Source organism: Gracilinanus agilis, chromosome 1 (assembly GCF_016433145.1).
Source record: "Gracilinanus agilis isolate LMUSP501 chromosome 1, AgileGrace, whole genome shotgun sequence".
Taxonomy (NCBI): domain Eukaryota; kingdom Metazoa; phylum Chordata; class Mammalia; order Didelphimorphia; family Didelphidae; genus Gracilinanus; species Gracilinanus agilis.
Genome location: NC_058130.1, coordinates 478,301,996 through 478,326,278, shown reverse-complemented (window position 1 = coordinate 478,326,278; position 24,283 = coordinate 478,301,996). Strand labels below are relative to the sequence as shown.

The 24,283-nt window shown below is 35.0% G+C and overlaps 1 protein-coding gene across 1 annotated transcript in view; it reads left to right on the top strand.

The window, feature by feature from the left end:
• RALYL (RALY RNA binding protein like) overlaps window positions 1-24,283 on the top strand; it is a 572,389-nt gene that overhangs the window by 337,286 nt on the left and 210,820 nt on the right. Inside the window, exon 4 of the mRNA XM_044682437.1 lies at window positions 19,703-19,750. Within this exon, the coding sequence (XP_044538372.1) occupies window positions 19,703-19,750 (48 nt within the window). The remainder of the gene's footprint in view (window positions 1-19,702; window positions 19,751-24,283) is intronic.

The following is a 24,283-nucleotide window of genomic DNA, read 5'->3' as shown; positions in this document are numbered from 1 at the left end:
GTTGAAATTAGAAAATCAAATACTATGTTATTTTTAGTATTGATGACAAATCAAGGGCTCCAAATATTTGACTTTTTAAAAAATTCTATTGTTACTTCTTTCCCCACTGAAGTTGGAAATACATTGCATTCAAAACCTGCATCTTTGGTATCTGTACATTCCCTTTTCAAAAATTAAATCACCATGCCTGGGATTAGCTCTCTATAATATCTAATCTGCTTTTAAAATGTTATTCTTCTTAAGTTTTGAGGAAAACATACATAATTATAAACATTAAACAGGAATTTTCTACCAAGACATGAACTAAGGCAAGAGTAATAGATCTAGAATTGGAAGGGACATTAGATGTCATCTAATCAACTCCCTCATTTTACATATGTGGAAACTTAGACTCTGAAATACCAAGTTACTTTTCCAAAATTTCACAAATAGGATTTAAATCCGTCTTTTGTCTCCAGATCCAGTACTTAAAACACTGGGCTGTAAAAATGTTGCAAAAGAAAAACTCAGACTTCAACTAAGGAATAAACATCTAATTCAAGAAGCCAATATTTTATTTTCTTAAGAATACATCAGCAGTGGAATGATAACACATAATGACTGGAATGAAACACTTAGAATTTTGAAAAAAAAAAAAGGAAGCCTATATATGGGTGAGTGGGATCATGAAAATAGGTCAATAGAAAATATTTCAATTAAATTGAACTAGACATTTAAGTGCTACCTATGTGTGAAGCATTGTATATATTAGGACACTGGGATTACAAAAATGAAATAGTTCCTAACCTCCAGAAGCTTATTGTTTACTGGCAAAAGGAGAAGGGACAACCATAGAAATATATTCAAAGTTATACATAGTAGCTTCCAGAGGAAGAGAGTGCTATTAATTGGGGGCAGGAGAGATTTCCTGTAAGAGATACCATCTAACCTCTATTTTGTAGGAAGTTTGGGATTCTATGAATAAAGTAAAAAACGTAGTTCATTCTAAAATTGGACCACTTCTACAAAGGCATGAAAGTAATCAAATGCCATGTTATTTTTAGTTATTGATGACAAATTAAGGGCTCCAAATATTTGACTTTTTAAAAAATTCTATTGTTACTTCTTTCCCCACTGAAGTTGGAAATATATTACATTCAAAATCTGCATCTCTAGTATCAATTGTACATTCCCTTTTCAAAAATTTCAAAATTTCAAAAATTTCAAAAATTCCCAAAGTGAAATGGACTACCTCAATGAAAGGTTCTCCCTTCAATTAGGTTTGTTGAGAACTTTCTGGAGTCATAGAAGATATTCTTGGTCAGGTAATGGTTGGACTACATCATTTCTGATATCACTTACCACTTCTAGCATTCTGAGACTTGGATTCATTCATTCATTTCCTCACCTTCAGTCACTGCAGGTTTTTTTGGAGACTCTTAATAGCATTAAAACTTTTGTATTACATTTAGTGGGGTCATATGCCTTCTCCCCATCTGAAATATAGATGGAACATAAATCATCTTTGTTTATATGTGTAAATAGAAGTCCTGAGGATCCTCATCCCAGCTCCTACTCACCCTGATGGGTCAGATTCCCCTAAGCAAGTCTCCACCTCTCCCTCAGGATTCCAAGAATATTACTCTGGAGGAGTCATGGTTGCTTTCCAAAATGCCATTATCTTGAGCCACCATTGGGGTACTTTCCCCTCCAAGGTTATTATTTAAGAATCATTTAATAAGCTAGCCTTAAGATACTTTTAGAAAAGTATATTTACTAAAAGTGGTGCAATAAGAATAGTTGCTACAACACATCACCCCACATCTCCCAAAAGAACCTGTCACTCTCACAGGTACATAAAGCATTCTAAGTAAAATTCTCTAGCTTAGAGATTAGGATGACCCTGTTACTGTTGTCCAGAAACAAAGGGCTCTAGTTCATTCCATCACCTGCTTCCTACCTCCCTTTTAGAGCTGATTCCCTTTCCATCCAAGCTTTACAGATGAATGCCTGGCTTAGAAAACACATATGGCAAACGGATGACTCAAATTCTTTTCTTCAGGGCATACTTAAGAAGTTCCCCATATCAGATATATGGATAGGAAAAGAATTTATGAGTAAACAATACATAGAAAACATCGTGAGATATAAAATGGATAATTTTGAATACATGAAATTAAAATATTTTTGTACAAGTAAAATGAATGTAGCCAAAATTAGAAGGAAAGCAGTAATTTGGGGGAAACATTTTATAGACAGTTTCTCAGAAAAGGGTCTCATATATAAAATATATAGAGAACTTTGTCAAATAGATAAAAATATCAGCTGTTCCCCAAGTCATAATCAAAAGATATGAACTCCAGAGAATGAACTGATAGAAATATAGCATAAGAAATATTGTTTGAAGAATGACTTGTGTATGTACTCCCATTTATCAGTTCTTTCTTTGGAGGAGGACATACACAAGTCATTCTTCAAAAAATATTTCTTATGATATATATATATATACACACACACACACACACACACATATATGCTTTCTTTAATGGGGGAAGGGGAAGGAGTTAACTACGTATTTTAATGCATCAAACAAACAGTAAATTTTTAAGATGTTCCCATTTAACATATGATTTTCTAGGCTCTTTGTGGAGCCATAAATTCATGTTGAATCTGTTTTAGATTCCTAATGCAGACACAATATTAGCTGATCCACAGATATCAAAGACATTGATAGGAAAATGGGAAATCTAAAATCTTCCACACCAGGCTCTTTTGGTCCTCCTGTGGCCAAAAGTTGTAAGAGAGAAGTGATTAGAGATCTAGTCAGACTTAACAGAATCTTCCTTTCCCTCTCCCCAAGGTAGTTAATCCTCAGTGTGGAAAGCCACACTTGCTCCCATCACTCGAATGTCCCTCATTATTACTAATTTATAATTTATAGATGACCTTAAGCTCATGAACAAATTCTCTCAGCCTACCCGAATATGATTCTGATCATTGTACAAGAGGTCTTGTGATGGTACTCCAGAAAGACGTTTGAGATATATTCTTGTCTAGTTAAGATTAAAACTAAAATGGATCATGTTTGTGCCACATATTTATATAAACTTGGGCAATTATTTAGATATTGTGAAAAAAATACCAAGTGATAAAAGTGCATTTGAGGAAAATAGCTATAGGATTAATTGACTCTAGGCTTTGCTTCAACATACCAGTGATACTATCCTACACTAATTCTACACAAAAACAGAATAGGGGCATCATATAAATGTGTAATTTAAAAAAAAGAGAGCTAGTGATCATGGAAATAATTATTTGTGCAATGTTCTATGACTTATCTAGTTGTGATATTTGCCCAATTTTTTTTAATAAAGCCCTTACCTTCTGTCTTGGAGTCAATACTGTTTATTGGCTCCAAAGCAGAAGAGTGTTAAGAGTATGCAATGGGGAAGGGAGGGGGCAGCTGGATAGCTCAGTGGATTGAGAGTCAGGCCTAGAGACAGGAGGTCCTAGGTTCAAACCCGGCCTCAGCCACTTCCCAGCTGTGTGACCCTGGGCAGGTCACTTGACCCCCATTGCCCACCCTTACCACTCTTCCACCAAGGAGCCAATACACAGAAGTTAAGGGTTTAAAAAAAAAAGGAGTAGGCAATGGGGAGTGACTTGCCCAGGGTCACACAGCTGGGAAGTGTCTGAGGTCAGATATGATACTAGGACTTCCCGTCTCTAGGCCTGGCTCTCAATCCACTGAGCTACCCAGCTGCCCCTGAGCTTTGCCCAATTTGAATTAATCCATCATTATCCTATAGAGAGATGCCCAGAATCAAATGAATAAAAAGCAACAAATGAGAGTGACCATAATAGATTAACATGGAAACAGAAGCTAGGTAGGGATTTTTTTTTTGCCATCATGGCAGTATTTGTCAAGGAAATGCTCTTACCCTGTTATCAGTAGCCAGAAGCACAAACTTGGGACCTAAGTAAAGATTCTTATTCTCACTTCTGTCCCCAGATAATCAAGTCTGAGTTTTCAGGCCTGTTATTCTTTACACCTCCAGTCCAAAGTTATCAAAACAAAATTGAAGGCTAACAAATCTGAGATTACTCATTATAGTAAAAATAAACCCTGTAATTTCAGCCATATTTTTCCCCAATAAAATGTAAACTCCTCCAAAACCAGAGATTATTTTCTTTTATAAGGCAGATTGACCTGAAGAGTTGTGTTGGACTTCGAGTCAGGAAGACCCGAGTTTGAATCCTGTCTCAGATACTTACCAGCTATGTAACTTACCAATGGCCTGAGGACTGGTCACTTAGGCTCTCCAAGATTCAGTTTACCCATCTATAAAATGGAGATAGTAATAGTTCCTGCTTCATGAGGATATTAGAATGAAATGAAATAATTACAGGGTTAGATCATCTAAAAGAGACCTCAGAAATCATCTAGTCCAACTAGTTTGGTTTCTTCCTTTACAGATGAGGAAACAAAAAATCCAGAGAGAGAGGGAAAGATTGCCAGAAGTCATACAGGTATTAAATAGAAGAGCTAGGCTCCAAATTTGAGTCCCATGATCTTGAGTCCGGTGCCCTTACTACTGTACCATGCAGACCTTTGCAAACCTTAATATGCTAAACTATTTCTGTTTGGTATTTTCCTCATTGTTGCGGTTCTTATCATTTTCTTGTTATACAAACTTTAAACCTCCAGCTCTCCAAAAAAAAAAGTGCACATAGTGAATACCTAATAAAAGTTTGCTGCATTGAACTGAATTGTCCTGTATGATCTCTGTCAATCTCTCAAAAACATTTAGGGCATTTCAGTTTCAGATTAATAGGCTTTTCTTGGTAATATCAAGAAATGACAATTCCTGATCTTCAAATAAAAGTCCAAATAAGTTCACATTGCACAGGACTGCAAATTTTCTGAGCCATTATGTTGACAAATCTCCCATGTGAAAGATTGGTTTAGATAATGTTTCCTTCATATTTCATAATCTTTTCCTCATGTCGAGTGAAGAGGAATATTAAATAGTGCTTGAGGTGTCATATTAAAGTCTTTTGAATTGCTTTTTATTATATTGGACTTCATTTATATGGTTACAGATTACATGTCTAATATAGATACTCAAGTTATAAATAGATCTAGTGTATAAATGGTTGGAAATGAAATATGATATTTATGTGACCATGCCGTTCCAAAGATGTACAATCCCTCAGGGGTTCCCCTGTCACTGTGTGTTTACTTGAAAGTCTTATGTGATGTTTTCATAGCATTGCTACCTTTCTACCAGATACACAGAAATAAAAGCCCGAGAAATGCCTGACTCTGACAGAAGTAGGATGATATACCTTCTCCCCACTTCTTACTTAGAGCTATGATCTATACTTTTGAAATCCAGATGAGGCATAAATATGTCATATTTTTATTAGGTTCTCACATCAAATGAACTTAAGAGATTGCAAAAATATATATGAAGATGAAAAAGAAAATGTATTATGTATGGAAATCATGACCATGGTAGTAGAATATTATAAAAGGAAGAAAGACTTTTGAAAGTGAGCTAATGCAAAGAAAGATCAAATATCTTCACCGTCAACCAATCCTTCAACCAGTATCTGGCATTTATTAAATGTTCATATGCTAGGTATTGTGGTAGGTACTGGGAGAAAACTGCAAACATGAAAACAATACCAACTCTCAGAAACTCATATTCTAATGGAAGAGCTTTTATGAATATGTGTCAAAATTTTCATATATTAATTCCAAAATTGCAATATTACATAGCTTGATGTCTTATATATAGTAGGCATTTAATAAGTACTGGATGAAATAAAGTAGCAAAGCAGAGTGGAATTTTTACTGTAAATCTGGGGACCTAGATTTGAATCCTGGCTCCAGTACTTACTGTGTGACCAAGGCCAGCACAATCTCAGCCTCAATTTCATCACCTATACATGAAAATTATATAGTACTCATATTGCTTGCTTCACAAGCTCATTGTGGAAAAAGTGTTTTCCAAACTTTCAAGTGCTTTTTGCTGTGATTGAATGAATTAAAGAATGACAAAATAAATGAATTCAGATATGCAAATGGCTATTGGAAATACAACTTTAATAGAAAGATATTAAGTATATAGGAAGTGACACCATCCTGGATATGTGATGCCTTTTGCAAGAACGACTTGCATCAGAAGATCTACATGAGTTAATGATTAGATTATATATAGCTTTAGTGAACCTGGTCAGCTCTGACTCAGATTTTTTTAAAAACCTTTCCTCCTATCTCAGAATTAATACCATTTATTGGCTCTAAGGCAGAAGAGTGGTATGGGCTAAGCATTAGGGGTTAAGTGACTTGCCCAGGGTCTTACAGTTAGAAAGTGTCTGAGGCCATATTTGAACCCCGGACCTCCCGTCTCCAAGAGTGGCTCTCTCTCCACTGAACCACTTATCTGTCTCCTCTGACTCATATTTTTTAAAGTATCCCTTTTCAACTCCATACCATATCTTATGGTGGAAGATCAGAAATATTTGTTAGATATTATTTGCCCCCATAGCATTACCAGAAGGTAGATATCATAAAGAAATTGAGTAAGAACTTGGAATTCCAAAAGAGTATTGAGAGACTGTCTTAAAAGGCTAGATATTATGGACTATTTAGCAATTAAGGAGTCATGAATAAGTTAAACCCCATATACTTGTGTAGTAGAATGGTAAAATTAGCATATAATGATTTAGGTGTTATATTTTAAATAAAACAATTCTTATTGGAATCTGCAAAAAGTGCAGACTCAAAAATTGAAAATGATTTGGATTTATTAAGGAATAACAAAAAGTGGGACCATATATGTGTATATGTATTTATATGTGTTTCATGACTACTCATGCTCAGTTTACAAAGAACTGAAAATGAATACTGCACAAAGGAGAGCCACATGATAGGTATAAGCATGCTATGTCATGTAACCCATAAGGAACAAAGAATAATAGGTGTAAGAGAAACAGAGGATAAAAGTACCAAAAAGCATTTATTAAACACTTGTGTGTCACGCACTATGTTAAATGCTAGGGATACAAATAAAAAGGGGCATAGTTTCTGTGCTCAAAGAGCCTACATGCTAATAGAGAGTCAATGTGTAGAGGACAGTAGTAGCTAAGTGGGGCTATTTTAGTCTAGGAAATAACTCAGATTGTGAAGGGATCCACAGAGGACTTAACTGGCATTTGCTTTCTGGAAACAGTGGTGGTTTTGTTTTGTTTTTTTTTTTATTATAATTCCAGAACAAGAGATGGAAGAGAGAATATATAAATCTACGCCTGTAGTTTGGTTAGGCATGGATGGCTTACAACTTAATCTTTAGAAAGAATATTATCCAAACTGATGAGGAATAATATCCATTTGACAGTATATAGTGGTTGTACATGATTATATGTATTGGGGAGTTAATCAAGTCAATCAACAACTCTTGCCTCACTTAAAGTAAAGGACAAATTATCAAAGCACTCCACTGATAATTTTATGAAGTGGGAACATCTTTGATCAATTGATCAATCAATGGAATTCAGCTGTCTACCCTACAAAATAGGATGAAAATTTGTAAAAATAAGAATTGTGCCCATAGGCTTATGTTCCCCACATTCAAGAACTTAGTCATATTCAGTGAAATTCAAAAGAATAATGACTTATTTTTAGAAAAATGACTATCACTTCACATAATATTTACTTAAAACATGGCACACAATACCTTAATGGTGATAGAGATTAAGTGTAGAAATGGTTTAAAATTGGATGTAGATAAAATTGATGTACATAAGTACGTAAGAAATCACTAAGGAAAATCAGGAATTTGGGGGTGTAGTTCTTATTTTTTGAATGAGGAATATAGGGCACATTTCTAAGGTTTTCAAAAACCTTATGAAACTTATTCACTTTGCCCCCTAAAACTGATGAAAGTAGAACATATAATTTCCATAAAGGTTTAGAGAAATTCATATTGGGTCCTTAAGTGATATAAGATTGAAATCACAGGGGATATGTGCCCCTTCATTCTTCAAGACCAGAACCAAAGAGAAATTCTGTGCTCTGTATAAATTGAACTGAAAAATGTCTTCCTATTGTTTGCATTGGATAGATACAGATCAAAGCATAGTATCTTTCACATCAGTGTATTTATGATTTTATATAAGTGTTCTCTTACAACAATGACCAATATGGAAGTATCTTTTGCATAATAATAAAAAATTTAATTTAAAAACAAAAGAAAATGTCTCTCTAAAACATGTTCGATTTCCTACAATTGTCAGATGCACCTTAATGAGATGAAAAGATGTTAAGCCCAATCCAATATCATAATTCTTCATTGTAAAAAGTCTAACTTGGTTAGGAAATAAGAATTTATTAAGTACTTGCTAAATTCTAGACATATAATGCTGGGGATACAAATATAAGCTAAAAAAAAAGACAGTCCTTGACCCTAAGGAATTTATATTCTAATGGGGGAAGAAGGAAACAACACACAAAAAAAGAGTTGAAAATTGAGGAGGAGAGAAAAGAATGAGGATAGGAGGGAGAAGGAAGGTACCTACACAGGGTTCAAGAAATGAACATTGTCCAGTACAAGCCCCTTCACAAAAATGAGGTGAGTTCCCTTTAGGACTCAACAATGAGAGAAAGGGATGGTATGGTAGATAGATACACTACAATAAGAGGGCTGAGGTGATGGATAGGTATTTGAGAATGAGGAGATCCCAGCTATTGAGGGAAATTCCAGGTTGACACTGCCTATGAGACATGGTGGTAAAATTGGGAAAGCCAGAAACAGAGGGAAGTGAAGGATGACCAACCTGCATTTGTCCCCAAATGAAGGTCCTGAGAGCAAGCTGGGAATGAAGGATGACCAACCTGCATTTGTCTCCAAAATGAAGGTCCTGGGAGCAATTCACTAATGGAGGAAGGGAAGCAACATGGTGAACCGATATTCCCAGTTATGAAAGTTGAAAGGGTAGAAGGATGTTCCAGGGTAGGAAGAACTTATGGCTATGTAGATATTTTGAAGAAGATAAAATGAAATCATACTGAATAAATGTGTACATATTTATATTTTTACATATATACACATATATATATATATATTGGCAATGAGATGGACAATACAAACAGATGGTTTGAATATTTGAGAACAAATAGATTTTGAAATAAATAGAAGGGTCGTTCTTTGCTATGAGACTCTGGCATGAGCCCTCCTGGATTATTTTACTTTAAACACCTCCATTTAATAAATAGGGAGAAGGAGAAAGGAAGAAAGGGAAAGAGAGAACAAAATAAATAGGCATAAAGAGCCAGAGGGTCAAACAGATGACAGAAAGCAACAAGAGAAAAGGAGAGAGTAGAAAGATTGAAAAAAAAACCTATTACCCCAGAGGAAAGAGACAGAAATGATTAATGGAACAGCAAGTTTAATTTGTAAGGAAAAAACTTGGAGATAAATCTTTATGGATTAGCTAACTGACAAAGTATGGCAAGGACCTGACTAGTGCCTGACAGATATAACTAGAAAGGGAAGAATTTATAATCATGCAGCAAGGCATGATCTAGTAAATTTCAGTGAAGTTAGAAAAAAATTTTAAGCAAAAAATGCTAGATTATGATTCCATTTCTCTGGCAACATTTAAAACTAGATTAGGCTAAAGAGTAGAAGGCGAGTAGTATGTAGCAGTAAATGACTGGGAAAGGATAAACTAGATGAGGGAAATGCCATAGAGAGGGCTTAGATTTTGGCAAAGTTTTTAACAAGTTATCTCATATTATTTTTATGAAGAAGATGGTGAGTTGTTGACTGGAAGGCAGCATATTTAGAACATAATTCCTTGGAATAAGTGGTGGGAAAATGTAACATGGAGTTGTTGATAATTCAGTGTTCAAGGAGCAGGAAATCTCCTGTGTCAAATCTAATATTGTTTTCTCAGTCCTCCTTCTCAACCTATCTGCTGCATAGGATACTATTGATCACCCTCTCCTCCTTAATAAACACTCTCTCTGCTTTAGTTTTTCATGACACTACTCTGTCCAACCTCTCTTCCTATCTGTATGACCACTCCTCAGGTCATTGCAGGCTCATCATCTTTATCAAGCTCCTAAATCCTAAATTTCCCATGGTTCTGTCTAGAGTCCTTTTGGCTCCTAAATCTATGATCCTGAATTCGGAACTGTGGTAAATTTTGTACTCCATGATTGTCCATCCTGTGTGAATTTTGTCCACACCAATCTACCATGGGTCAGACAACAAAAACAGAGATACTGGGGACCTTCCTCCCATTGTCCCGAAATAGTGTGGTTATCAATGGAGCAGGAAAGCTATCGGTAATCATTCATTCTTGCTACCCTGGTAAAAATCTTGTTTGCTGCTGATATAGTTCTTTTCTCTCTGCTGCTTATCTCCTCCCTCCCTCCATGATGCTTTCTCTCTTCCATAGTGGTTCTACTGCTATGATATATAGCCCTTTAGTGAGTAAGGGGATACTGCCCTTTCCCATGCCAGCTAAGAGGCAGCTACTGTCATCAGGGTATAGTGGGATGGATTAGGTTATCCCAACACACACCTTAGTGGTTCTGTCCCTGGGTTGTGAGCAGTGCTACTCCTGGGAGGTCATTCTAGAGATGAGAAAATAGAGAAAACCCTTGAGAAACTGCATCGCTAAAAATGATGGAACCTGACAAGTTATCAACTACTGGTTCTTGAATTATCAGACCAAAAGTAAGAAGTCCTTGAGGGATATGTCCTCGAATTCTATTCAACGAATATTTATTTAGCAGCTGCTATGGACAAGGCACTGTGAGGAGACAAAAACTAAAATGAAACAATTGCTGTCCTCAAGGGCTTAAATTCTACTGAATAACACAAGTTGAGCAATGAGAAAAGGATGTAAGTGTCTTTTTTATTATATTAAATCTTAGAATTTTTTTTGAGAGGAGGGCAGGTCATGGGGAGAGCAGAAAATCACAGGCAGAGGTAATAGGGAGAACTGGGAGTATGTAGTCTACAAAGAGATGTCACAGATGTGATACAGAAGGTCGCATGAAGTTCACTTTTTCTACCTGTCATCTCTAATAATAGTACATGGAATTGCCTGCAGCCTTTGTAGAACAGCTGGATAGGTGACTGAAGGAAACCAGCCAGAGGTTAAGAGTTTAGCAGTAGACATGGTGGTGTACTCTTTAATCTCTCCATATGCTCAAATTTCTGGGCTTTGCTAGACTGAGGGCATAGATTGCTCCAAGTCAAGTTTCTCCATGGGGATGCTGGGAGCAAATGTAGTCAGCAAATATTTATCAAGTACCTTTCCTGCTCTCAGTATTGTGTTGGAATACCCTGTAAATGGGTGCAGCCAGATCAGGGGGTGGGGAAAATTTATATGTGTATACATATATACACACACACACATATATATATACACACACACATATATACATAGATATACATACATATATATATCCCCATCTCTTCAGTTTGGTTATATTATTCTCAAAATGAATAAAGCTTCAATTAGTAGAATAGAAATGGAAACAAGTATATTGAACTATTTTTAAAAAATTTTAATATCACTTGGAATTAGGCTGGTATATATAGTTTTAGGTTAATTCATTATTATTTTCAAGAAACCCTTAGAAGAACATGGCTTTAGACCAGCTTTTTGTCACATATTTGTCACATAGAAAAGCAAAATTGTTATTTTGTTGTTATAATTTGATCATTTTTCAGTCATGTCCAACTCTTTGTGACCCTATTTAGGGTTTCCTGGCAAAGATACTGGAGTGATTTGCTGTTTCCTTCTCCATCTCATTTTACAAATGAGAAAATTGAGGCAAACAGGGTTAAGTGACTTACCTGGTGTCACACAAGTAGTTAAATGTCTAGATTTGAACACAGGGAGATACGTCTTCCTGATTTCAGGCCTGTCACTTTATTACCTGTGTTATGATTAAAAATGATGAGGGCTGAGATTAGAAGGATCGTAACAACTGTGCCACTAAAATTCTCTTTAAATATTCTCTTTAAATTCTTTTTCTCTTTATAATTCTTTTTAAATATTCTCTCTAAACATTTAAACATATAAATGAAATGTTCTCATAATCCAAATGATACACTGAAAAGAGTGCTAAACTTTAAGTCTTGGCAACTGATTTCAAGTCCCATTTCTTTTACTTACTGTCTGTGTAACCTTAAAAGTCATTTAACCTTTCTGGGCCTCAGTTTCTTCAACTGTAAAATAAATAGTAGTGTAAAATGACCTCCAAGATGCCTTCCAGTTCTATAGTTATTATCTAGGTGTGGCTTATGATCCCATCCTTAGTCTATTCCACTATGATTAGATTTTTAGTAAACAGTTTTCCCTTTAATATCTGTTGATTTGAAAATTGCTGATTGAGTGACAACAGAGAGATTATTTCCTACACTATATTTTAAGTGCTCTAATTTATATAACCAGGTCTACTTTACCACAGGGATGTTTGGGATCCATTAGCAAAATTCTTCAGTGAGTTATATTTAATAACTTCCAAATGACTTTGTTAACTGCCATTTTCAACAAATGGGAAATCAGGTTTGAAATGACTAGTTTACATGATTCCCCTTCTTCCCTTGGCAGAGCTTGTGACTAAAGTAGAAAGCATACATGATACTCCATTAAATTTTTTTTTCCCCAAACCAAACATCACTTCTTGGAGAGGAGCAGTATCTAAAAGAGCCATTTTTTGGTAGTGACTTGCTTAATTCTTTATACTCCTAAAGACGAAGACTCTGGCAGTAGGGCCTGCTGGTAGGATGTCTGCCCATAAAGATATTAAATTGCTATTTATATTTCTGCTGGGAAATCTGAATATATCCTAAAGCTTCTATTTTAATAAAGCTCACCAGAAACATCAAAAGAAGAATTAGTCTATTCATACTGAACTGATTTTAGGAATGTAAAAAGAATTAGATAAAATTGATCTCTTGTATTGTAAAATCCAATGAGATATGGCTCCTTCTACAAATGAAAGTGTTTATATTAAATTCTAGGATAGTTGCTTTGACCTCTTCAAATTTAATCTTTAGTGAAAAGTAATAAAATAAAATAAGAGCCAAAAGCCCTTGGCACCTCTAATTTCCTATTAGGTTTTGTTGTGAGAATTTGATCAGTTATGGGGATAGACTGAAAAGTAAAATGAAAATTAGAAAAAAAATAGAATGAATTAAAAATTCAAAAAGTACAACCTAAAATAGAGTTTAACCTATAACTATTGTAAATTGCTTTTCTAGAAGAGTTGAATGGCAACTAGTAAAGTTAGATTTCTTTCTGAAAGGGCTTTGGAGCCCAGTGACTATTAAAGTGTGACTCAGGGTCTGACTCCTGTCTTCCAACAGTTTTGGCAATCTCTGGGTTTACTTCTATGATGTTGCCCAATGAATGAAACAAATTCTAATTTTTGTCATTTTCTTTCAATGGTACCCTGAAAATCCAACTTTTTTTAAAATGGCCCAATGAAGAAATTTATTATAAAATGTCATCTTAAGAGCAAACTACCTAAGGTCCACATGTCTGCAAGGGTTTTTCTGCTTAGGGATGGAAAAGGTAACATGACATTTGGGGGAATGGTGCAAAAACATTATAGAAGTGAGTGGGGTTTCCACAACAAGATGAGACTTTCCTATCAGTATTATTATAAAGTAGCTAGATGGCCAGCTGAATAGAGCACTGAACTTCAAGTCAGAAAGACCTGTGTTTGACTTTTGCCTTGGTTTCTTTCTCTGTAAAGTGAAATTAATAATTGAAATACTTAAACAGTTGTTGGGAGGATCTAAAGAAATAATATATTTAGTGTTTTACAAATCTTAAAGTCCTATCTAAGTGTTAGCAATTTTATTGTGGATATATGAATCTGACCCATACCTACTTATTATCCTTAATTGTGGCAGCTTAAGGAAGGATGTCAAAGGAGAGGAAAGAGAAGAAAATTTTAGAGAACTTAACTATTAAAAGTCAAAAAAGAAAAAGCAATAAGGAAGGGGAAGCAAGATCACTGGAAATAGCATCAAGCACATGATGCCAACTGTGATATTTGTCTATCCAGATTTCAACTTTAAGTTTCTGCCCTTTCTTGTCTCCTTATGACTCTCCTAGAATTAGTTCCCAATTTTCATGGTATTTACATGTGTTGGCTACTGCTCCACAAGTCCTAAGGAAAGCCTTGATCTTTAACACCATCAAGTGTACGTCATGATGAAGAGAAATATGTTTCTTATGATTATTAAGTTGCAAATATGTTTCTGCTGTTTTTATTCTCTTGACCTCATGATATGAATTAATCTGGAAAACAGCAAAATAAGATGTTGGGGTACATATCAGACAATCTTCAGGGATCAAGACAGAACTAAATCTGTAGCCATGATCTTGTTAGCACAGTGTTCTAGACAATGAAGCTTCTCACTTACACACAGATACAGATCTAGTATTCAGGCTACCTAGTCTTGGGAAAGATGTTAACCTAAGCTATGTTAATGATAGTGGATGATAAATCTGAGGACTAAATCCTCTTGTCCTTCCCCTACCCCAAAGCAAAGAAATTCACAGAGAAGGCCACCTTGTTCTCTGTTAAATGCAAAAGAAAAGGATTGTTAGCAAGGAATGCTTCAATCACACATCTGGCAAATGGGTTAAATACTTATTATGTGCAGTGCTCTTTATGAGACATATAACAGAATTAAACAAAACACAAGTACTATCCTCAAGGGCCAGTAATGAGGAGTAATTGGATAACTATAATGCAAGACATTATAGAACTATATAGAGGTGATTAATAAGAAGGAAGGAAGGTGATTAATAAGAGGGAAGGAAGGAAGGAAAGAAGGAAGGAAGAAAGGAAGGAAAGAAAGGAGGTAGAGAGGGAAAGAAGGAAAGACAGAAGGAAGAAGCAAACATTTTAAGAAATAGGATGGTTACACTTTTCTATTATAAAAATTATTCTAATTGTGGAATGAAGAATGGATTAGAAAAGAAAAAGTTTAGAGGAAAGGAAATCTTTTAAGAGGTTACCACTAAAATTTCAAGCCTGAATGACTAGGGAGAAAGATGGCACCCATCATGAGCAAAATGAAAGTTATGAGGAGAAACAAGTTGTAAAGGGAAGATGATGAATTAGTTTTCATTCATGATGACTTTGAATGAACAGTGAGATATCTTAGTGGAAGTGTTCATTTACCAATTAGAAATATTAAAATTGAAGCTCATAGAGAAGTTCAGAGTAGGATTTAGAGAATTGAGAGTAATCTGAGTAGACTTAATAATTTTAATCATAACAGTGGATCATATTTGTAAAAAAGTGAAGAGATATTAGCAAGGACAATCAAAGTAGACAAAGAGAATAACTTTGTACAATGTCACAAAAACTGGAAAGAGAGTATCAAGGAGAGGATGGTTAACACTATCCAGTGCTAGAGATATCAAGAAGAATAAACACCAATTTGGAGAGAGAGGTTGTTTTAGGTTCAATGGTCAAAGCCAATTCAAAAGTATGGTAAAACCAGATTGAAAGAAATTGAAGAATGAATTAGTAGATTTTAGTCAGTTTACCTCCCTTTCCATATCTAACCCATTTCCCTTCACCCTGCCTTCCTGAAAACATTAAATCCCTTTGCTTGTTAGATACTGGATCTGTGTGAAGATATATTTAGGGGTATACTCACCATCTTTATACTTTACCCAACCAAGATCTCCTTCCAAGCTTGAACTGGTGCAGTTTCTGTCCTAAGAGCCTGTCATCTGATTTGAAGACAACCTAAGCTCGTCTATTCCTAGGGAGTAGGGAATATTTTTAAACAGAGAGAGTTAATAACTTCTGTGGGATTATTCTCTATAAATTCAACATCTAGGCCCTGAATTAGTGAGCTTGAACACTGTCTCCATACCTGATCCAAAGAGCTACAGTTTAACTGCTCCTCAGTGGAGGTAGAGGAGGAATTCTACTCTCTCCTCCCCCTCCCCCCTGTTAAGCCAGCCTGCTTCTTCTCTGACAGAGAAAATCCATATTCATAATTGCTAATCTGACCCAATTTAACAGGCAGCAAGTATAGATTTTCTGTTCTTAGAAGTTTAGAGTGAAAAAGAGGGGGATGGGATGATAACATGAAGTCATAAGAGGATCAGGAGAAGGTTGTTTGTTTTTTTTTAATTCAGTTTTATACCACAAGAAGAGCTGCAATAAATATTATTGTGTAAATAAGTCATTCCCCCACCCCTTTATTTGATCTTGTTGGGGAACAAACCTAGTGGTGCTGTACCTGGAACAAATAGTATGCACAGTTTTATGGCCCTTTGGGTGTGAATCCAAATTGCTTTCCAGAATGGCTATATCAGTTCACAACCTCACCAACAGTGTATTAGTGTCCCAGTTTTCCTGTATCTCCTCTAATATTTACCATTTTCTATATATGAGAAATGCCTTCATATCCTTTGGCCATTTATCAATTGGGAAATAACATATCATAAAATTTGACTTAATTCTCTACATATTTAAGAAATGATTCCTTTATCAGAGAAATGTGCTAAAAAAAATTTTTTTAAATTCACATTCTGCTGGGGAGGATCACATGTAAATAACTCTGTACAAATAAGATATGTAAAAGTTAATGGAAGTTAATTTCAGAGGACAGCACTGGTAGAGAGGGGAGGAGATGACAAAGGCCACTTGAAAATGACAATTTGAGCTGAATTGCAGAAGCCATGGAAACCAGAAAGAAGGGAAAAGGGGTGTAATCCATGAATGGAATATACCCTTTAAAAAGACATGGGAGGCAGCTAGGTGGCTCAGTGGAGTATCCACCCCAATATTCAGATTTTCTTAATCATACTACAATTTTGCCTGCTGATGCTCTCTGCCGCTGCCTATGGGACTCTTTGTTTATGGTCTCTTTATGTGATAATCTTTGATTTTGTTTAAAGCAGTACATGTGTATGCACCCACATATATTCATCTGCATATATACAAGTCACTTAACCCTGTTCTTATCAGTTTCCTCGTCTATAAAATGAACTAAAGAAAAAAAAATGATAAACACTCCAGTATCTTTGCCAGGAAAACGCCAAATGGGGGTTTCACAAAGATAGTTTCACTAAGTATTGAACAGGACTAAGTGATTAAACAAAAACACCTCCTTAATTGGAAGCTTTGGTGGTGGTCATTGCTGAAGGCTGAGGCGGTTAGGTAGAATAGTGGATAGAGTATATAGAATGCCAGGCCTGAAGTCAGGTAGACTCACCTTCCTGGTTTCAAATCTGGCCTCATATTTACTAGCTGTGTGACCCTGAGCAAGTCATATAACCCTGTTTGCCTCCATTCCTTATCTGTAAAATAAGCTGGAAAAGGAAATGGCAAATCATTCCTGTATCTTTGCCCCCCCAAAAAATGGGATCAGGAAAAATTGAACACAACTTAAACAACTGAGAACAAGAATAGAAGGCAGATGGTGGTGATTACTCAGAGTTTAGAATTATTAGAGTGAGAAGAGCAAAAAGACAATAGGGACAGATTCAAAGAGAGAAGAGGGTAAGATAACAACAAAATGGCTGACCAATAGGTCAGCACAAGAGAGGAAAGCAAATTAAGGTAGAACTAGAATGATAGACTAAAAAAATGAATAGTTAGATCTTACAATAAGAGTAAAAAGCAGCATCATGCTCCTAATTTATCCCTTGATATTTGAGCATATTTTCCTCCTATTAATAATTCTTTTAAAGTATCAAATTTTATTAGTGTCTGTTTAGAATCCTTTTACCAAATTGAAGTAAAGATAAAGTCATTATCTGAATAATTGCAGCAAAAATCATTTCACTCAATTGTCTATATGTACTAGACAAAACTTAGTTTTGCCTTCAATTCTCTGGATCAGTTAACAAACTTCAAGGTAGAAGCAAAGGGGGAGCAATGGTTCTGTCCTTAACATTAAGTGAATTTAATGTGTCTACTCAGGAAGATTCCTCCTATAAGGAGTTTTCGTATATAAGCGACCAGGAATGAGGGGGAGAAATTAAAAGGCTGTTTCCAAGTATATCACAGATATAAGTACAATGAAAACACTTCTCAGCCTTTTGGCCAAGATCACATGTGGATGTAATAAGTACAATGAAGTTGAAACAAATATGGCTGATAAAATAAGTACCTTGCTGAATATCAATCTTTTATTATATGTGTATGTGTACATACATTTAAATATGTATGAAATGTCTGTATGTTTCAAGAACCATTGTTTTGTCAACCAGCAACATAACTCCAAGCAGTAACAAGAACTTCAACACTTGATATTTTGGTGCTACTTTTATTAATCAACAGTAAATATTTATTAAGTACTTACTCTGTGCCTGGTACTAAAAGCTGAGGAAACAAAAAGAAGGAAAACATCTCCTACCCTCCAGGAGTTTCTAATAGTGAAGGAGGCAATATGCAAACAAATATATACAAAACAAGCTATAAAGACTATATAGGAGATAAGTAACAGAAGAAAGGCACTGGAATTAAGAGAGGCTAGGGAAGGTTTCCTGTAAAATGTAGGATTTGGGTTGGAACTTAAAGGAAGCCACAGAGCTCAGTAGTATTTTAAGGCTTTCCCAGTTTAAAAAAAAAAATCAAAAACCAAGATCGGTAAAATGAAGGGTGTACTCCATAAAAATAAAATCATTTCCTGCCAGTGAAAATATTCTATCTGTTGCAAAATTAAGGTTTGAGGACTTTTATCTTTAACAAAACTCTTTATTTATATTTTCTTTTCTTAGTTGTGCAAAATTTTATGAGTTTCTTTGATACATACTTTCAGCCATTTGTCTTGATTTTCTGGTTGTTCAAATCCATCTTATCAGCATATGAACTCTTTTGAAAAATATTATAAAGACATTGTTGTTATTCAGAACACAGGATGTCTTAGCTTCTTTCTTTTATAGCATGGGTATCTCTCTTTTCTGAGTGTAAAGTACTGAATTTCAGAAGCAGTCACATTTCTATTTATCAAATGCATTATCAGTGAGTCATTAAATCTTTTCTCTCATCTTCTCTACTTTCCAATAACTTATATGGAAAGAAAAATAGTGGAAATTACAGTATCTTCTCTTTTAAGTAGGGGAAAGGGAAAGAAGGGTCATCAATTATACATATTAATTTTGTAACACAATATGAGAGACAACATCGTGTAGAGGGTACAGATCTAGCCTCAGTTTCAGGAAGATTTGGATTCATGTCTCACCTCTGAAATGTCCTGCTGCCATGGCTGTAGATGAGTCATTTAACCTTTCACTGCTCCTAGGCAAATCTCTAAGATCATAAGTAGCATAGCACATGCTAATTAATCACATGCTTTTAGAGGAAGGAGTTTTCTCACTGGGATTTCCCAAAATGATGTAATAAGAGGTTCAGACAACTCCCCCCCAACCGCCTCTACATAATGCTTTCTCGTTTTATAATTCATTATTATCTTCCAACCTTCCAACTAATAAAAAATTATTAGACCATAACTTTAAAAAAATTGGCATTGAAACAGCCTTGTATGAAATGTGTGTATTAATATAAGAAGTCTATTTATACACAAATATATTGAAAATATGTCTGAAATACAAAAGTCAATAATATTGATATACCAGAAAGCCATTAATAGGAGTTTACCAAATGCCAACTGATGATTCTTTCTGTATTCCTTTGCAGTGGTTATGTCTTTGATTATGATTACTACAGAGATGATTTCTACAATCGGTGAGTTGAGCTTTATGCCTCTCTAATCCTTTATTTTGCATTGCTTTGTGTTTAAATGTTTCATGCATTTTCCTCATGGATGTTTCTTGATCTAGTTTTGAAAGATATCTATTTTTTAATTAAACAAAAAAGAACCCTTCCAATGTACAGAGAAATGTTTGACACAAAAGGAGACTCTTAACCTATTTTTCAAGTTAACAACATTTATTAAATGCTTTCTCTGTACCCAGCACTGTACAAGCAGTGGAAATAGGAAAAAGGCAAAAACATTTCCTAAATATTCAAACATTTTCTCAAGTACCTTTAGACTTCTGGGACTTTTGGAAACATTTAAGCTTATCTTATTGTTTTATGTTACATATTAAGGGATATTTGAAAAAGATTCAAAATTTTTAAAAAAAACAACACTTTTTTTTCCTGATTGTAATGTGCTCTTGAGAATACTTGAGGAATAATTCAATAATTGTTAAGGCTTGCTAAGAATTTTTCAAAAGCAGGAAATATTTCTGTATTCTGCTAAAATATGCCTGCTTTCATTCATTCATTAGCAAAAATTTATTAACCAGACACTGTGTGCCAGGTACCATGCTAGATTCTGGGTCTATAAAGACAAAAAATGAAATAATTCCTACCCTTGAGGAGCTTACATTCATATAACTAAGTCAAAATACTGTATTAATCAGATATGGAATATACTTAAACTCATATAAGTATAGATATACTTATAGGCATATCTAAGTATATCATAGAGAAAAGATGCAATATTAAAATAAATTTCTATCTTCTAAATGTCTATAAGTAGGCTTTTTAAAAGGAAAGGAACAAACATAGCCCCACATCTCTACAAAGAGTTGGACATGAATGAACAATTGAATGTCAACAATATGTCCACAAGAAAAGTTTTTCATAGGTTTTTTTCAGCCAGAAGACAAACTTCTCTAATTTTTCATATTTATAAATGAAAATGAGATCCAAAAGCATTAAGAGAATTCCCCAGGTTCCTAGAGCTAACTAGCTAGTGTCAGCTGATAGCATCTCTATGTCTCTCTCTGCTTCTGTCACTGTCTCTCTCTGTCATCTGTCTCTCTCATTTGCTATTACACGCACACACACACACACACACACACACACACACACACACACACACACACACACGAGATTCTAATTATGGTCTGGCTTCCTTGGATTCTCCCTTAGCAGTCTCTTTTCTCTTATGTGTGTTATTTAGATTACTCCTAAAAGAATTTTAAAAAATCTTTTTTTTACATTATAGATTTTAATATAGATATTATGATTATAAAACTTAACACACACACCCCTGAGGAAAATTCTAAATAACATATTTCTCCCCTGAAGAGGGTACCTCAGGTCAGCTAAGGATGCATGGCTGAGTCACGGGGTTGTATGAAATCAATTGGCAAAAGAAATAATAATAATAACAATAAAAAAGAATAAAATTCAGATAAAAGGGGAAAAATTAATTAACTTGTGAATGAAATGTAAAATGTGCAAAAATATAAGGAAAAAAGAAAAATAATAAAAAAAAAACTTATAATGGGTCCTTGAATCAAGGCTCAATAAAAGTAATTTAGGCAGTTCGTTACCCATTCAGGAGCCATTGATTACAGAAAGTTGCTATTCTCTCTATATAAGAGAAATAAGGGAAATGTCTTTCCCTGGTCTGATTTGCCTGCACCTTCTCAGGGAATGGGCCAATAATGATAGCCAATCTTAGGTGCTTTACTAGGAATTTAAGTTAAGGTAGAGTCTGAGCCTCTAAGCGTTAGAAAAGCTGACTCCAAAACTCAAACCCCAGTTTCAAGCCCTTCAGTATTGGCATAGAACTTCCTCAATCCGTGGTCTGCATGGCCTTTTGCTCCTTGGCACTTTTGCAGATTCTCAGTCAGTCTCTATGACCTCGTGGCTCTTTTTAGCACTTCTCCTGGAATCAGACAGAGAGACTTTAAATCACAGTCCCACCATATTTATCAATAATTGGCAGGTTACCATAGTCTCAGGTTTTCCAGGTATGCATTAATAATATAGCAAATATATATTTGCATTCAGCTTATATCAATGTAAAATCAAAAAAAGGATTAACGATTATATATGTACTTTCAGTACAAAATGAGAAAAAAGGAAAAAATCAATTGCTCTAATTAAAAAAAATTCAAAGGAAAAACAATAAGAAAATTTAAAATTTAGGGAAAAAATACATGCTCTCAAGGATAACAAATCGAGAGAAAAGAACACATATTGCATTGCACATGTAAGGAAGAAAAATAAAAGAATGTTTTAAAAATAAAAAAAATAAATAGCTTAGAACTAGTAAAGGGTTTTTTACCCAAAAATGAGATTCATTTCCTGTTAAGCCTTTGCATGAGCTGTGAGTGTAAATGGGTTTTACAAAAATAGCAGATTCACAATGCACATTCAAATAAAGTACCATAATTTCTAATAACACATTTAAAGACAATACTAAACAACCCATTATTATAATCACTTGCTATGATATTTTAAAAAAATCGTATACTTGTTACAAATTCAACAGGTGTAGTAAACCTTTGGCTAAGATGCTTTCTCAACAAACTCTGTTACTGCCTCCATAGCAATTGTGGGGCAGAGCCTAAAAAAAAAATCTGATTAAAAAAAATCTTCTGAGTCTAAATTATCCTTAAGAATTCTAGATCCTTCTGATAGAAAAAGTAGGCTAAGACATACAGACTAACACAAGTATACAGGAGTTCTCTTGGCTTCCTGTTAAAAAAATTATATATATATATGTATATGTATATATATATGACAACAATTCTTCAGAATAAAATATCAACAATTCTTTTAAATAAATATATAAAAACCTTATCATTTATACAGAAGGGGCTAGGATCTAAAGTCAATTTTAAAGACCTCTCACAAAATTACACTTTAAATTCTCAAGGCTTCAAAATCTCGAAGGTTGTACACAATTATCAAGAGAGAATAAAAACTTAAGGCATGTGCTCTTATAGGTGAGATGGCAAATCAAGTATACATAAGGCAATTTACAACTTTAAAATGTGTAAGATGTTCATAAATGATGCATATAACAGCATTGTTTTGATACAGGAAAAAGATTGAAACCTTAAATAAATTAGGAAATACAATATGAGTACCAGATAACAAACTATACAGTCAAATAACCTCTTTCACCAGTACTAATAGATTTGTTCATTATTTGGGGAGTTACAATAAAATCATAAAAGGAATTAATCTAGCAGCTAAAACTTCATTAGCTTAAACTGATTCAGTGTAATGGAAAAATCAACAAAAAAAAACAAAATTAATTCACAAAACTAATCAGCAAAATACAGTAAGATACAGTCTTTTAAAAACAGAAATAAAACCCATTCAGTTCTGAGGTTTTAAAATCCACCTCTGATCCAAATCCAAGATCCTTATAACCACCCTCTGCTCTGAGCATAAGGGTGTTAAAGTTCAAAGTTCCCCAGAGTTTCAAGTTTGAAATAATTGCAAGAAAGTTTGCAGTTTTACTTCCTGTTTGAAGAGTAAACACTAGCACCCACGTGGAAGCCAAGTGGGGTAGGGGCTAGAGAAAAGCTTAGGTCAGGTTTTAGAAAACCAACATGGAGGGGTGGGGGGGGTGGCTAGGTCGGCTTTAAAGAAACATGTGGAGGGCGAAAATGTGGAGTAAAAGCATCTTTCAGGGTAAAAGTCATTAATGTCTAAGAGGAAACATTCCTCGTAAAGTCCCAGGTGTGTGAGAGAAAAAAGGGTCTTTGCATACTTTCCAAGTCTGAAGCGGCAGAGGCTGAAGCAGTCTCTGGGAAAGACCTCAAAAAGGCCGGGGACTCAGGAGTTGGCAGCAGGCAGGAGCAGGAAAAGCGGAGGCCAGGGATCAGGAGTTAGGAAAAGTGTTGGAGGCAGCAGCAGGAAACCAGCATTTGAACAGTGTGGGTAGGGGCCACCAGGCCTTGGGCACTGGGCAAAAGAACTAGCAGCTCAGCAGCAATTAAAACCATTGTCTATTTTCCCTAAAAAGCAGCCTCAAGGCTGGGGAAAATAGGGAGAGGAGCAAGAGCAGAAAAAGAGCAGGTCTGAGGCTCTGGGAAGGATTCTAAATGCTCTAGGTAGGCTATCTGAAAAATTGAGAGTCACGTTTTCCACGTGGTTTGCCAAACTGTTATTAATAAAAATGATGAAGGCTGATATTATGAGGGAAACTAATATTTTATTTAGGCCCATGTTGGTAGAATAAAATTGACCACAAGCCTGTAAAAATTTCAAATTGCCACCTCAGCCATTACGTTCCCTATCTTCCCTCATCTTGTCTGCGTAGCAAAAAAGAGAGAGCACATGCTCAGGTAGCAAAGAGGAAGTCAAAACCAACTTCTCAATATTTAAAGCCGGGCTTTACCTTGAAAACATCATCCAAAACAGGAAACCCGTTGGACCATGGAAAATGTAGTTTCAACATCCCCCACATGTCCACAGGAAGTTGTCATATATCAAGGTGGCTAACAGAAACTTTTGCTT